Below are 15006 nucleotides of genomic sequence, written 5' to 3'. Positions count from 1 at the left end.
GTAATACTATTTTACTCATTAACTTCATTGAATCCTGTAGCTTTTCAGAAAGTAGAGCAAACTTGCATAGGATTGAGATAATTATTTCTAAGATTATATCAAATCTAACAACACAGAACATGTAAATAAGTATAATTTTTAAAATGTTTACCTCGTTTTCAGTACTGTCATAGGGAAGACAAATATGAACAATATCCACACCAATCTAAAAGGAAAAAATGAATAAATAAATTCAACCATCTTTCAATGCTTAATTTTTTTTTAGTGGAGAAAGTTTTTTTCCCCTATACTTTTACCTCTTTAGCAACTTTTCTGATAATTTCTTGTCCCAAACAATCATCACCGACCTTGAAAAAAATAGAAAAGGAAGATAAAATTGTAAGAGGCTAAATAAAATATTCTGGAAAAGCAATGGTCTGCAAGTAATAACCAAAGTAAAAGTGGTTGGAAATCAGAGATTTGAAATTGAGTCTATGATTAACTGAACTGAATAGAAAATACTTGTATTCCATAACTAACATATAAGAAGCAAATTTAGGGAGGGTTATCAAATATCTTTCACAAGATCTATGATATAAAATTGCTTTGCAAATCTTTGAAATTATTTTAGCAAAGTCTGACCCTTTCATATTCTTGCAGTAGTACAGAAGCAAAACAGAAAGGGATGGAAACATAGTAGCATGATTTTCAGATATACAGCAAAAACAAAACACACAAAAAATGAAAAGACTAGGAATCTGTACAGGAATATTTTAGCATTTTTTGACTCTCCAAGGTATACGGGCAGACTTTTTGCAGCAAATATGGCATTATGCACACATGGTGGTTTCCTAAGCAGGAGATGAAACAGTATGGCACAATAAGACATTGTGGTATAGTGCAGCTTTTCACACCTGACTCTATAAAGATGTGTTGGATTTCAATTCTTACAACTGCTAAGACTACGTAAACAATGGAGTGCAACAGACTGCCTGCCACTGGCATAAACCCAATGGAGCATTTGTACTAATTCCCTCTTTCAACTTGTCTGGCACTCCATACTGTGTTATGTTCTAAAGCAGCATCCACAATTTAGACCTGTTTTTTTAGGAGGGCTACACATGAAGGGATATCACCACATCCAAAGCAGTGTTATTCTTATTGAGGGATAATGAAAATTTAAGCTAATCTGAAATTTCATTGCAATATATTACATCCACCTATTAAGGAAATGTAAGAATAAACTATTCTTACCAGCTATCTGTTCACCATGCAACAGAAACGCTTACAAAACCTCTACTTTCCACTTATCACACAGATTTTAATGCCACTGTATATTTATAGATTTCAATTTTATCAGAGGTTGGAGTCATATGAATATTATGACTCCATAATATTCCTTTCTTCCACAAAACACGGCCCACTTTTGAAATTCAAATCCTGCAGATTTTATTTTTGTCTTACCTGTATAACAGAAAGTGTTGGCTTACATTTAGGGTGTTCTTGCTTCAGTAAATGCAGGGCTTTTCTTGAGGTCTCAATTATTTCTCTTGAAATAATAATAAATGTGTTAATGGTTAATATTGTTTTCAACCATTATATATTGACTGAGCATAACATCACCACCCACACTAAGCCTAAAGTTGCATCATCAGACAATTTCATAAACTAATAATCCATAAGAGTTTATCTGTTCATTTTTGTTCATTCTTTGTAATTTGTTGAAGAGTGCTGTTTGTCAGGCACCTTAATCTAGGTTAACTTTTAGTAAGTAAGAGACCAGTGTTTAGTTTGAAGAAAATATTTCAAAAAGAATTAGCAAGATAAACTATAAAACTGTAAAAACCTTCTCTATTTATTGTTGCCAGTTTCCATGTCATGCAGTTCTGATGTTCCATATTTTTTTGATGTTGCCTGACAAGAAACCTTTGGTTTCTAAAAGTAAGTTTTCCCCAAATCGTAACTGCCTTACAATGCAATACAATGCAATAGATAATACAGTATATCACGGAAGTGAGTATACCCCCTCACATTTTGTAATATTTAAGTGACAACACTAAAGAAATGACACTTGGCTATAAAGTAGTGAGTATGCAACTTGTATAACAGTGTAAATGTGCTCTCTTCTCAAAATAATGCAACACACATCCTTTAATATCTAAATTGCTGGCAACGCTTGTGATTATCACCCTTAAGTGATAATGTCCAAATGGGGCCAACATTTTGTTTGACCACCATTATTTTCCTTATTATTTAATGGCTGTGTTTTGTGTTATTTTGAAGGGACAGCACATTGACACTGTTATTCAAGTTGTATACTCACTATATATGTGTGTGTGTGTGTGTGTGTGTGTGTGTGTGTGTGTGTGTGTATGTGTGTATGTATGTATGTATGTATGTATGTATGAAGAACAGTTGCAGGAACTGGGTATGGCTAGTTTAATGAAAAGAAGGACTAAGGAAGACATGATAGTGTTCCAATATCTCAGGGATTGCTACAAAGAAGAGGGAGTCAAACTATTCTCCAAGGCACCTGAGGTAGAACAAGAAGAAATGGGTGGAAACTAATCAAGGAGAGAAGCAACCTTGAACTGAGGAGAAATTTCCTGATAGTTACAACAATTAATCAGTGGAACAGCTTGCCTCCAGAACTTGTGAATGCCCCAACACTATAAGTCTTTAAGAAGATGTTGGATAGCCATTTGTCTGAAACGGTATAGGGTTTCCTGCCTAGGCAGTGGGTTGGACTAGAAGATCTCCAAGGCCCCTTCCAACTCTGCTATTGTATTGTATTATACTTTGCATTGTAGCAAAGTATAAAAGTATGTAGTGTCATTTCTTCAGTGTTGTCACATGGAAAGATATTCTTAAATATTTACAAAATGTGAGGGGGTGTACTCACTTCTGTGATATGTCCCTTCAAAACCACAAGGCAGTTAACCCCACTTGGCAAGTATAGTAGAAATCAAATCACATCTTTATTTATCAAAGACCAGCACAGAGTGTACAAACTATATAAAAGGCCAAAGGAAAGACAAGATGTTCTTTTTCTCTCAGCCAGCTTTTCAAGAAAGTCGTAGAACCCATTCGGACAAGTGAAACTCGAGTGATAATTGCCACGGATTTTAAAGGGGCTCATTTTCTGCTTGTGGATAGACAACACTGGTCAGATTGCTTTTTTCCATCTGTTTGTTGAATGTTGTGGGACAAGTTGGAAATATCCAGTTGAATATTAAGTACTTGGTCAGCGTGAATTGTTAAGATTTGGCAGAATATATGAGAGGTAGCTGAGTAGCAATAGCAATATCAATAGCAGTAGACTTATATACCGCTTCATAGGGCTTTCAGCCCTCTCTAAGCAGTTTACAGAGAGTCAGCATATTGCCCCCAACAATCTGGGTCCTCATTTTACCCACCTCGGAAGGATGGAAGGCTGAGTCAACCCTGAGCCGGTGAGATTTGAACCGCTGAACTGCTGATCTAGCAGTAGCCTGCAGTGCTGCATTTAACCACTGCGCCACCTTGGCTCTTAGGTAGGTTTGGAGGCCTGCCTGTATCTGATTGAAGCAGCTTTCCATGTCACACGGGTCAGGTGTGACATGGATAGGAAATTAAAGATGAACAACCCCTGGATTATGTTATTCTATTCTATTTTATTCTATTCGGACGAAACCACAACTAACGCAGATGCAAACAGCTGGATCAAGAGCCGTCGTATGTGGCAAACCTTTTCAACTTCCCACTCAGTCCCGGTCCGCTAACATTCTACTCTACAAGCCGGCAACCTCCCCCTTTCCCCCAAAAAGGAGGGTAGTCACGTGTCCGGGGGGGGGAACGCGCCTTTCCCTTCCTTCAGGCTGATTGGTTCAGAGAGCCGCCACTTCCCCCTTCTCCACGCCAATTTAGAGGCTTTATTGCATCAGACCCAACAACGCGAAGGCGGGGTTTGAGAAGTCTCCCACGTGCGGGGCCGGCCGGCCACTTTCTAGTTATAAAAGAATGAGTGGCGAGATTTGGCAGCCGACACTTTTTTCTTTTTCTTTATATTACATATAAATACATGTATACACACACAACACACAATACAACGTGCGCGGTGCAGCCGCCTACCTCAGCGCGTAGCTTTGAGCGCTTTCGCTGCCGGTGCCTTGTTGCTTCTCGCCGCAGCCCCGCGTGCTGCTGATCCCCCTCTGGGGCGAGAGAACCGCGGAGCAAGCGGCCGGCACGAGGCGCAGCCTTTTGCGAGGGAAGCCGCAGAAGCTTTTCTTGGCGGGCCCCGCTGGTCTGCAGAGCAGGCGGCGTAAGGCAGAAAACCTCATTTTTGCGTGGAAAGAAGACGGCCGAAGAGTACCCTGTGGTTCCCGGCGAGCAGGAGAAGGAGGAGCTGGGCTCTGGGGAAGGACGCGCGCGGTGCAGCTGGAAGGGAGGCGGAGTAGGGTACTGGCCGCCGGACACCGCTGGATTGGCTCCAGCCTCTGTAGGAGGCGAGGCGGAGCCAAGCTCGGCGGAGGGAGTCGGTTGCACCACTTCCTTTCCGTATTGCGGGGAGAGAAATAAAGGCCTCGTAGGTAAGCGAGGGGGCTGGCGAGGCTGCAGACGAGAAGGTGTTTTGTTAAAGAGGCAACTGGACTTTGGGATGGTGGTTTTTTTTTTTTTAAGACGTTTCGCTTCTCATCCAAGAAGCTTTTTCAGCTCTGGCTGGATGGTGAGGAATGAAAGGATTTATACTCCTTGCAGACAGCTAGTCATTTGCATTCTTTTAATGACCTGCTGTCTGCAAGGTGTATAAATCCTTCCATTCTCCACCGTCCCGTCAGGATGAGAAGTGAAACGTCTTCAAAGAAAAACCAGAAAGTCCAGTGGCCTCTTGAAAAAGCACCTTTGGGACAACCGTGACAACCTGGGTGACTCAGAATCTCCATAGAAAGTAGAACGGGTAGGAGGTGCGTGATCCTAAGTGTGACGGGGACCCGTTTCCTGGGTACTGAGCAGAGGTCTTGGCTTCTTCCCCCGTGAGAAAAGTAGAACTCAAAATTTTCAAGTTGCAGATTCGGAGATAAATCCTAAAGACAATTTTAAAAAATTACTGATGAATTAAAAAAATAAATCCCTTGTATTGAATGCACTCCTGATGTTGCTATGGCCATATTATAATTTGAAGGGGAAAGTATGAGTTCCAATGTGGCACAGTTGGGAGATCAGAAAACAGACTGGGAGAAAGCTGGAGCAACTTATACTTTTCTTAAGAAATGTGATCATGAAGTTACCAGGGAAAAAAATAATTCTGAGAATTTTGGGGTTTTTTATATCTACCCCCAGAGGAAAATAAGTTGAACATAGGGTTGCTAGACAGAAATTGCCAGTCCATTATTCACTATAGTCTTCAACTTAACACAGTTAGGACCAGAATTTTGATTGCTAAGTGATGTGGTCATTAAGTGAGTCATAATTTGCACAGCCCTGATTTTATGAATATTACCAGTCATTAAGTGAATCAAGTGGTTAAGTGAAAGCAGTCATTTAAAATCATAATCACTTGACTTCGTGAGTGCCAGTTGCCAGGCTCCCAAATTGCAGTCATGTGTCAGGGTATTGTGATGGTCATAACTTCAAGGACAGGTTATTGGTTACCTTTCTTGAATCCATTATAATTTAGATTTCTCAACAGTCCAGGACCTGTATGTTCTTGGCAAATTTAAGGCATTCTTTCAATTTGTCAATGATGAAAATTCTTCCTTTTTAGGTAATAACTTTAGTGGGGCCTTAGGAATTCATATTTTATACTTGAATGTAGACTGACTCCTGATAGCAGATTTCATCCTAAATTGGTTACAAACTATGGTACCATTTTAAACTTTCCAACACAAGTCATAATACAGGTAGTCTTCAACTCACAATTGAGCCCAAAATATCCATTGCTAAGTGAAGACATTTAAGTGAATTTTGCCCCATTTGATGACCTTTCTTGCCACAGTTAAGTGAATCACTGCAGGTGTTAAGTTACTAAGTAAATCTGGCTTTCCCATTGACTGTTTGCCAGAAGCTTGCAAAAGGTGTTCACATGAGCCTGGGATATTGCAACTGATTGGTGTTGGCATCAGCAGTCAAACAAAAACTGAAAAATGTTTTCCCCACTATTTAAAAGAATTGGCAGCTGTCATTTTTGTGTTTTGGATTTTGTTGCATTTGTAGCTGCTAGTAAGCTCTGGCAGCTGGCCAAAGACACTGATAGTAGGTTTGCTTTGTAGACTTTGCTCCTGGCCTGTTAATTTAATTGTTCATAATTAAATTCCACTCCTGGTAGTCTAGACAGGGCTTTTTTCCAAATTAGTTGTAGTGATTTTAATATGTCTTACAGGTGAAAGGAAAGGTTATTTTGAGTGAAAATATTAATATTCATTTTGCCTAGGCCTTTCGTCACTTTGACTAGCTTACTGGGTATAGAAACCCAACCTTCTTGCTATGGCTTGAATGCACTGATTTTGTATTTAAGCTTTAATGTTTTCTTCTCCAGGCTGCTGCATGGACAGAAAAAGACAATAATTGCAGAACAAGGTAGCTGAAGGGTTAGTACAGAAAAGCTTTAAAAGATATTATTTCTTAAAAAAAATAGAGCCTCTGCAACTATCTATTTCTGCAAAATTAAATAAAGTAGTTCATAAAATGTCTGAGGTAACTGCTGCAAGCAAGTAGTATTTATTTTTTCTACACAGCACTTACAGGTTTGACATGCTTTACAGTCAGCTTTTAAGCATAACAAAGGAGAAAAAAGAACTCTTCTACATGTACATATATTTTTACATAGTCTTTACAAAATGAGTTATGTAAAAGTGCAACACAGAGGGTCTATTTCTTATCAATAGAATAAAACGGTAACACATGATATGTTGAAACTAGGAAAGTTGGTGTGAATCCACCCAGAATAAGCAACTTCATTTTGCATTTGTCCAGTAGTATAGTGCAGGTACTACCAGTAAATACAGAATAGATTTAAAAAAAAAACAATTAGACTTTTTTTACAGACAATATTACCTGGATAAAAATAAGGCTCCTCTAAAATCTCTTTAAAGTTTTGAAGGAGAGCTGTAAATTATTAAAAAGATGATATGCCTACCTTTAGAACTGGACAACAAAGAATGTACAGTACATGTGATAGCAAGCCCCTTACATACAATATTCTCTGCCCCCAATATTCTAATTTTAACAACCATTTTTACTTTTTCCGTATTTAATGAACAAATGTGTAGGCCTATCTTGTCACCCAAAGGTTAACTTACATTCTGTAGATGAAACGGCACCTACTTGTTCTGTTTAAACACAAGAACTTAGAAAAACATATCCTTGGAGCAATCTGAAAATCTGAATAGAATTAGCCTTCCGAACCTGTAAATAAATCTGTTTAAAATATTTTCAGAAAAATGTGTGATCTTTTGCGTTATTCAACTAACCAATGCGAACATAATATTCACACAGGTGAACAATGGTTTCCTTTCTATTTTGGCTACTGTACGTATTTTATAAAGCAGCCCCCCCTCCCCAAATTAAATACTTTTGTCTAATTTTGGGGTAGCTATCTACAATCAAGAACTATATAAAAAAGTTAGAGGTGGAGTTCCTCAGAATTTTTTCATCCAGACCAGAAAAATCATTATCATTCCCTTTGCTTTTACAAAAACTATGTCTTAGGTGCTCATCCATATTGAATTCAGCTATTTTTATTCCCTGCCAGCAAGGTTAAAAAGTACTCAAAATATACTGACGCTTGTCCCTTATATGACTACGTTACATATTTCACTATTTTTTTTAAGATTAACAACAATCCTCCAGTATAATAAAGCAGACACAACCTTGTTACTGTATCTGGATTCCTATTACTATATTTATATTATTTTACATATTTTATTAAATAAATCCCTAAATTCATATGAACTTATTTTTCATCTGCTTACTAAACACACTTCGATTTGCAGTCAGTTTTTCTACTGAAGTCGGGGCAGCTTCCTGATACAAGAAAAATAAAAGTGAACTAGCATTCTACTAAGAAAAAACATCAGAATGATGAATTTCAAAGTAATTCAAGGAGCATATCTCTTTCAGTACTTATTTTAGTAAAAGGGATTGTGTACTTGCTAATTTGATGGCTTTGCCAAATCACCAAGTCACCACTCATGTCATAAAAATTCTGACTGCTGTTATCCCTTTTGGTGGAATGATGTAAGAAAGCAAATCCTGCTCAGTAAAAGGTACTTCAGTTGGTACTTAGATCATTACTCTCCTTCATATGAAATTTGATTGTATAGATGTATTCACGTATTTTTTTCAAGTGTTTCAAACTGAAGCTGTCTTACAAAAAGGGTATGTACAGCAACATAAGCAAGGGGGAGAAACCTATGCCAACCTGAAGAAGCTATTTAGTTGGTCGGCCTAATTTTAAAGTTTTCTCTAGACCCACTTGCATGATTGATGTTAAGACTGATAAGGGCATGCATACATGCCCTCTGACTTGTTGCCAGAGATTGCAACTTATGCCCAGATGCCTTCAAATTGATGCCAAAGCCAGTAAGACGACTCTGCAGGTGGGTCCTAGGCTGCTGTTGATTTGTGGGTATCAAATTTGTGAGTTGGAAACATGATTGCTTGGAAGTGGGGTAGAAATAAATTATTTAGTGCATTGGGGGGAAAGGGATTTCCTAAATTAGAATTCCTGAAAAATGTTGTTGCTTGATCCCAAAGATCCATTTAGTTTGTACCATTTGCAGTTTTACTTAATTAGAACTGTGTAGCAACGTAACTAGTACATACATATAACACATTAGTACATTTCAGTTGAGTCAAAGCAGTTCATTCTTCTGTGTTAAAGCAAATAAATTATGAATGCATAAAGTTTAATCACTGAAGATGTTCCACCGTTGTTTCTCTATGAAATTCTTGTGTATGTGGCCAGTTCTAATATACACTAAAGTTGCTAGAACAGAATGACACAAATGCAAGGTATTGTTCCTATAATTGTTTGTGGGTGTATGTATGTGTGTATGTGTACATACATACATACATACATACACACACACACACAATAAGACAAGAACTGGTGGTCATACTATAACACATTAAGGCTGAACAATGGAATTGGGGAAAAGGCAACATTAAGCAAAACTACTTGAACTGAGACACTGAAATTTTTCCCTTAGGGACTGGACAATATTCGGTTGATTACTAGATGGCACACTCCATAAGTAATCATTCAATTTGTCCGAATCATTGCATGCTGTCAAGAAAGGATCTGATAGTTTAGAAGGATCCAACAATTTGCCACTGGGAGTTTCTAAATGAGTAGGGTGCGGATTTACTTTGGGATCCAAGTCCTTTGTTTGGTTACAGAAAGTCTCTAAGTCAGATCCCTCATCTTCGGATTTAATTTCAACATAGTCATCATCATCTCCTTCTCCATTGTCAGTATCTTTGAAATTACTAAAATAATTGTGGGTTGCTATTTGTGCTTTTGAAGGCAAGTTCCTTTTCACTCTCAGAATTTTCTGAGAATCTTGTAGAATAACATCTGAGACATTTTCTGAGGCCTGCTTTGTCTCATTGCATGTTGAATGGCCAGGGATGGCAACAGACACTGATTCTTGACAGTGGTCAGTCAGACATTTTTTGTTGGAATGCAAATGCTTTTTCTTCATTTCAGGTGGATAATTTATTGATTCTTCAGACTTGTTGAGCACAATGGAGCAAGAGGACTGTGATCTGCTAGATGGTGGTGGCCTTGTACTGCTCTCTGTCCTGCCTAAAGAATTATAAAGGTGGCTGTGATACAAGTTCTCTTTATTGGGTTGATTTATAATAGTACTCCACCTTTGTGCAGGAATGTGTGGACGAAGGGGAGTCTGAAAGGAAGGCACTGAGCAGGTTACAGGTCTCACATTTGGCGTCCCCCCCATTTCTATAAGGGAGCTTTTTGTCTTCAGGTGAGGAGTTTCTGGCCAAGGAGAAAAGTCAGAAAGTTCTCCATTACTATATGTTGAATGCAAAAGCCAATTTTCAGCTTTTAAGCATTCTGCAGCTAAGTGAGACGTGGAAACAGGTGAAGAATATCTTATGTTTGTTTCTTGAGAAGTAATCTTCTGTGTTTTGGGTGAGGTTTCCCGGAATACAATTTGATCATATAGTTGAGAATATTCAGCAATTCTTGCACCTAAAAAACAAAGAGAAGTTTTAACTAACCTTAATAAATAATGATGACAACACCAGTGCGTTAACATTTCCTGATAAATAAGGATATTTTAAAATAAACTTTAGTCAAGTGTCACAGATTTTAACATGCTATTACTGCAAAAAAAATATAGATGAACATCTGATCTTAGACACAGAGATCTTTCTCCCCCATTTCCTATGCTTTCTCCTCCATCTTCTGAAGAAGGATGTCTCTGGAGCAAACTAGGGTATATATGAAGTTCATGCAACCAGAAGCCTAAATGAAATCCATCTGTATAATATATGTACCCCTTAATTTTATTTTTGTTAGCTTCAAGTCAAAGTTGACTTCTGGCAACTGCTTGAACTCATCCATGAAATTTTCTTGGCAAGGTTTCCTTTTTAAAAATGATTTGACATTGCCTACTTCCTAGGACTGAGAATTACTGATCAAGGCTACTCAGCTGGCTTCATGCCTAACGTGGCACTAGAATTTATGGTTCCCAGTTTCTAGATGGATGCTTTTAACCACAAACTGACTGTAAGATCCATGATGACATAGTGTGCTCACTTCAGGGAGGAGGGATCAAGCATGGCGCTAGCCTGGAGTCACTCTGCAGAAGTGCAAAAGGGCTAAGGTCAACTGCCCTAAATTCCCTGAAGCCTTATCTACCATATATTTTGGAGTATAAGACGTAAGACGTACTGGCTTATAAGACGCACTGGAACATAAAACGCACCGAGATTTTGAAGAGGCAAATTAAAAAAAAAAGTTTTTGCACTTTGCAGACCTAGCAAAAATAGCCTGTTTTTTGTGAAAACGGGCCCATTTTTTTTCAAAAAAAGGGCATGAATTGCCTTTAGGAGGCTTGTAGAGCCGGAGGGGGCGCACAAAGACAAAAATGGTCCATTTTTGCGAAAAAATGGGCCGTTTTTGTCAAAAAAAGGGCATGCATAGGCTTTAGGAGGCTTATAGAGTGTTCCTGTGGGCTGGGGGGAGGGGCAAAATTGAGCAAAAAACGGCCTGTGAATGCCACGGTAATTGTTCCCAGGAGTAGGCTGCCAGACAGGGGAGATTCATGTATTATAGCCAGAAAGTAATTAGCTTGTACTGTGCATGTAAGGGTCCAGTTGTTGATGCCTGACAACTACTGCTACACAATTTCTTCTATCATTTCTTCTACATACTTATTCCTGTAACTACATCCACTCAGTTTTCTGTCTCCTGATACCAAAGTAAAGTCATATGATGGTATTTAGGAAGTGCGCCTTTTTGCAGTGATCCCTGCCCAGTGGAGCACCCTCTTCTCTAGTGATCTGGCAGGCCTCCACCCTCCTTGGCCTCTGGAAGGCCTTGAAGAACTAGCTCTTCCCACAAGCATTAGTTTAGGGAGTGGCTGGAGCCTAGCAACTCTAAATGTCAATGAAGGGAGGATAATCTGTTTTTGAGTACCATGAGGTTTTTTTGGGATTTTTTAAATGGTTTTTTTAAATATATATTTTTACTCCTGTTCTGTTTTTTGTGTGAGCCAACCAGAATTATTATATATAAGATGGGAGGCACATACGTCCAATCAATCAGACAATATTTTTCAAGGCATTTCTGTGTATCTGTTCTCAAAACATGGTTGCTCTCTTCATTTGCACAATGAAAACCCACTACTCTTTAATGACACTATAACTAGCCCTCTTAACATTCTCCCCAGCCAATATATATATATATATATATATATATATATATATATATATATATATATATATATATATATATATATATATATATATATATATATATATATATATATATATATATATATTCCACAATAAAATGTCTGGAGAAGACAATAAAACTAAATATTATTGGTACATTCCTCACTTCAAGCAAATATAAGCAAAATACAACATTTATGTTTATATGTTTGTCTCATAACCTTTTTATTAATTAAATGAAGTTACGCAACTGTTTAGAATTTATGGTAAGCATGTTCTTAAATGCATTGAGAAACGTACTGCTTTTCTGATTTAAATTAAACATGTGGCTTAATTTAAAAGCCAATTAGTTAAGCCAGTGCTATAAAATTCAAATCAGAATAAGAGAGTTGGAAGGGAGCTTGGAAATCTTCTAGTCCAACCCCATGCTCAGGCAGGAAGCTCTATAGTATTTCAGAAAATGGTTGTCCAATCTCTTCTAAAAACCTACACTGTTGGAGCATTCACAACTTCTGGAGGCAAGTTGTTCCTTGTCCTGCCTTTAGATGCTTTGGAAAGTAAGTTGACTCTCTCTTCTTTGTGGCAGCCCCTGAAATATTGGAACACTGCTATCATGTCCCCCCTACTCTTTTTTTCCATTAAACTGGACATACCCAATTCCAGCACCTGTTTTATATATGCTTTAGCCTCCATTCCCCTAATCATCTTTGTTGCTCTTCTCTGCACTCATTCTAGAGTCTCCACATCTTTTTTACATCATGGCGACCCAAACTGGATGCAGTATTCCAAGTGTGGCCTTACCAAGGCATTATAAAGTGGTATTAACGCTTCACGTGATCTTGATTCTATCCCTCTGTTTATGCAGCCTAGAACTGTATTGGCTTTTTGGCAGCTGCTGCACACTGTTGGCTGCATTAACAGAGGGATAGATCTTACTCATAATGAAAGAAATGCTAGCATAAGTATATTAATTGGACTTTTTCAGTCAATTCAAAGAAATATTGACCAATGGATGGGTAAAGTATACCCATAAGTCATTGTGTTCAAGTATTCAACAGATCAGTTTAAAAAATGAGGGAAAATATAAGTATACCAATGGCAGGTCCACCTTGTTTCTTCTCTTCTAAAATGGCTGCTAAGTCCTTGTGCTTTGATTTCTGTTGCCGATTCAGAAATTGTTCTTGCTCTGCACTTTTTACTTTCAAAAACTGATTCGCTTTCTTGATTTTTTGACTGTACTGTCTTGCCATCATAAAAACACGGTTCTTTGTTTTATCCACAGAATCCAGTTCACCATTAGTATTTATTGTATTTACTGTGCAGAATATATTATTGGGAGATTTGTAAAGGCTATCAGCAAAACATCTGTCTTTTGAGAGAGAAGATCTGTTGAGATCTATTAGTGAATTTGCTTTATATGATGTTGCCTCTTCAAACTTAATGTTGGCTTCACTTAACCTGGCTACCTTGTTTGGCAAAGTTTTTGACAAAACACCTTTTTCCGGTAGTGGGAACATAGTCAATGAATATTTTACATCTTTATTTGGTCCACCAGTAGTTCTGCTAGATGCTTGATTATCAACCTCATCTTTGCAGACAGGAAAAGCCGCAAGGACGTGATCCCGTGACTTTTCTTCATTTTTCTTGATATAATTCTCCAGGTCATTCCAGATTTCATCTACTTCCTCTGATAATTTATCTGCAACAGACTTGTGAGAGTGTGAATCAGAATTTGAGGAACTCTCTGCCAAATTTAAGCAGCCACGATCTAATGGAACGTAATGATAGGGATTTTCATCTTCACTGAATTGGAGGCTTTCTTCAGAAACAAATTGTCGGAACTGGTTACAGCATGTAAAATCTGTTTCCATACCCAGAAAACTTCTCTTTTTGGAACATTTAAGGGGATCACTTTTGAAATTTGACACTGACTCTTCTGGAAGGCGTATGGTATCATAGATATTTTCCTCACTAATCCTTAACTCATAAGACCTTACAGGTGAAGGCTCTCTCCTGGGAATGGCTTCATTTCTGCTAGGAATACAAGTCCTGTTTTGAGATGCTTGAGTTTTTTTGAAAGAATAGTCTTCGTCATATGTCTCATAGAGTGAATCTTTAGCTGACCCTTGTGGGGCATGGTTGGACTCTTCCCTCTGAGCCAGCCCCATTAACTTCAAATCTTCAAAACTTATGTTGTCATAGACATGATCTATGTCATCTATAGTCAATTCTTCTGAAGATTCCTGACATTCTTGAAGATTGTCCATGTCACTTCTGGAGTTTTTAATTTCATTCCAAGAGGCACTTTGATCATGGTAATTCTTTCTATATCTTGCTCCAGTTTTACTTTCACCAGCGCTGCTGGCCCGCCTCATAATTCTATGGGAGTTCAGGTTGGAAATATCATTTTTATGGACTAGTCCTAAATGCCAACTGCAAGGACGGTTTGATGGGGTCCTTTCTTCACATGCAATGGAAGTTAAATTGGATGTGGAGTCTGATGGCATGAACATTTGGTAATCATCATCATCATCATCATCTATATTGTCTTGCAGAGGTCGTCTACTTGGGAACAATGCTTGCCGAATTTGATGGTCTGTCCAGATATTTCTCACTGCAGCTGTTCTCCCCAAAATATTTGCCACAAATGAGTTGTTTTGGGGAGTAAATTGTTCAGATAACCGACTATCCTCATTGCAGGAAAATGAAAGCTTTGTGTTCATCTGGGAAGGAGCTTCATCTGTACGTTTTTTGGAGTTCTGTGAAGTTTTCAAATATAGAATATTATTAGTCTGTATTCTAATTACATCAATGCTAATCCTGAACAGTTCTAAAATTTCTGATTCTTGTGTAGCAAAAATGACAATTCCTTAAATTGCATAGGAAGGAGGCACTGATAGTTCTGTTGTATTCTAAGGTTTAAGACGTATACTCTTGTTCATTCTATTATGAAAACCATAACTAAATAACATGCAAGGAACCGGGATACCAGAGAGTTCTTGCTTGCTTGCAAACCTTTATGTTTGTCTGTACACATAAAATGATATTTTTCTATAAGCACCTTGTGCCTTTTGAAACCCAAAATTTGGAAAGTTGATGACATGTCCACAGGAGTTGGAACCG

General features: G+C 38.0%; 2 protein-coding genes and 1 long non-coding RNA gene across 9 annotated transcripts in view; 1 reads left to right on the top strand and 2 right to left on the bottom strand.

Annotated features, from left to right (window-relative positions):
* MTHFD1L (methylenetetrahydrofolate dehydrogenase (NADP+ dependent) 1 like) overlaps window positions 1–4396 on the bottom strand; it is a 144266-nt gene extending 139870 nt beyond the window's left edge. For 2 of the 3 annotated variants that reach the window (XM_032216815.1, XM_032216818.1), the window contains exons 1-4: window positions 4090–4396; window positions 1444–1528; window positions 297–347; window positions 152–205 (exon numbers count right to left, since the gene is read on the bottom strand). In XM_032216815.1, coding sequence (XP_032072706.1) covers window positions 152–205; window positions 297–347; window positions 1444–1528; window positions 4090–4298 — 399 coding nt within the window. In that variant the 5' untranslated portion in view covers window positions 4299–4396. Of the gene's footprint in view, window positions 1–151; window positions 206–296; window positions 348–1443; window positions 1529–4089 lie in introns of those variants that run through there. The other variant, XM_032216817.1, reaches the window with a different exon arrangement.
* Window positions 4397–4467: 71 nt separating this feature from the next.
* The window catches only part of LOC116507503, a 59781-nt gene continuing 49242 nt past the window's right edge, over window positions 4468–15006 (top strand). For all 5 annotated transcript variants that reach the window (XR_004255221.1, XR_004255220.1, XR_004255217.1 and 2 more), the window contains exon 1: window positions 4468–4547. This is a non-coding gene — a long non-coding RNA (uncharacterized LOC116507503). The remainder of the gene's footprint in view (window positions 4548–15006) is intronic.
* Window positions 6150–15006, bottom strand: part of PLEKHG1 (pleckstrin homology and RhoGEF domain containing G1) — a 60177-nt gene continuing 51320 nt past the window's right edge. The window contains 2 exon segments of the mRNA XM_032215689.1: window positions 6150–10174; window positions 12977–14642. Coding sequence (XP_032071580.1) covers window positions 9123–10174; window positions 12977–14642 — 2718 coding nt within the window. The 3' untranslated portion in view covers window positions 6150–9122.

Source organism: Thamnophis elegans, chromosome 4 (assembly GCF_009769535.1).
Source record: "Thamnophis elegans isolate rThaEle1 chromosome 4, rThaEle1.pri, whole genome shotgun sequence".
In the NCBI taxonomy this organism is placed as follows: domain Eukaryota; kingdom Metazoa; phylum Chordata; class Lepidosauria; order Squamata; family Colubridae; genus Thamnophis; species Thamnophis elegans.
The sequence above is the reverse complement of the archived record's forward strand: the minus strand, read 5'-3'. Positions and strand labels throughout refer to the sequence as shown.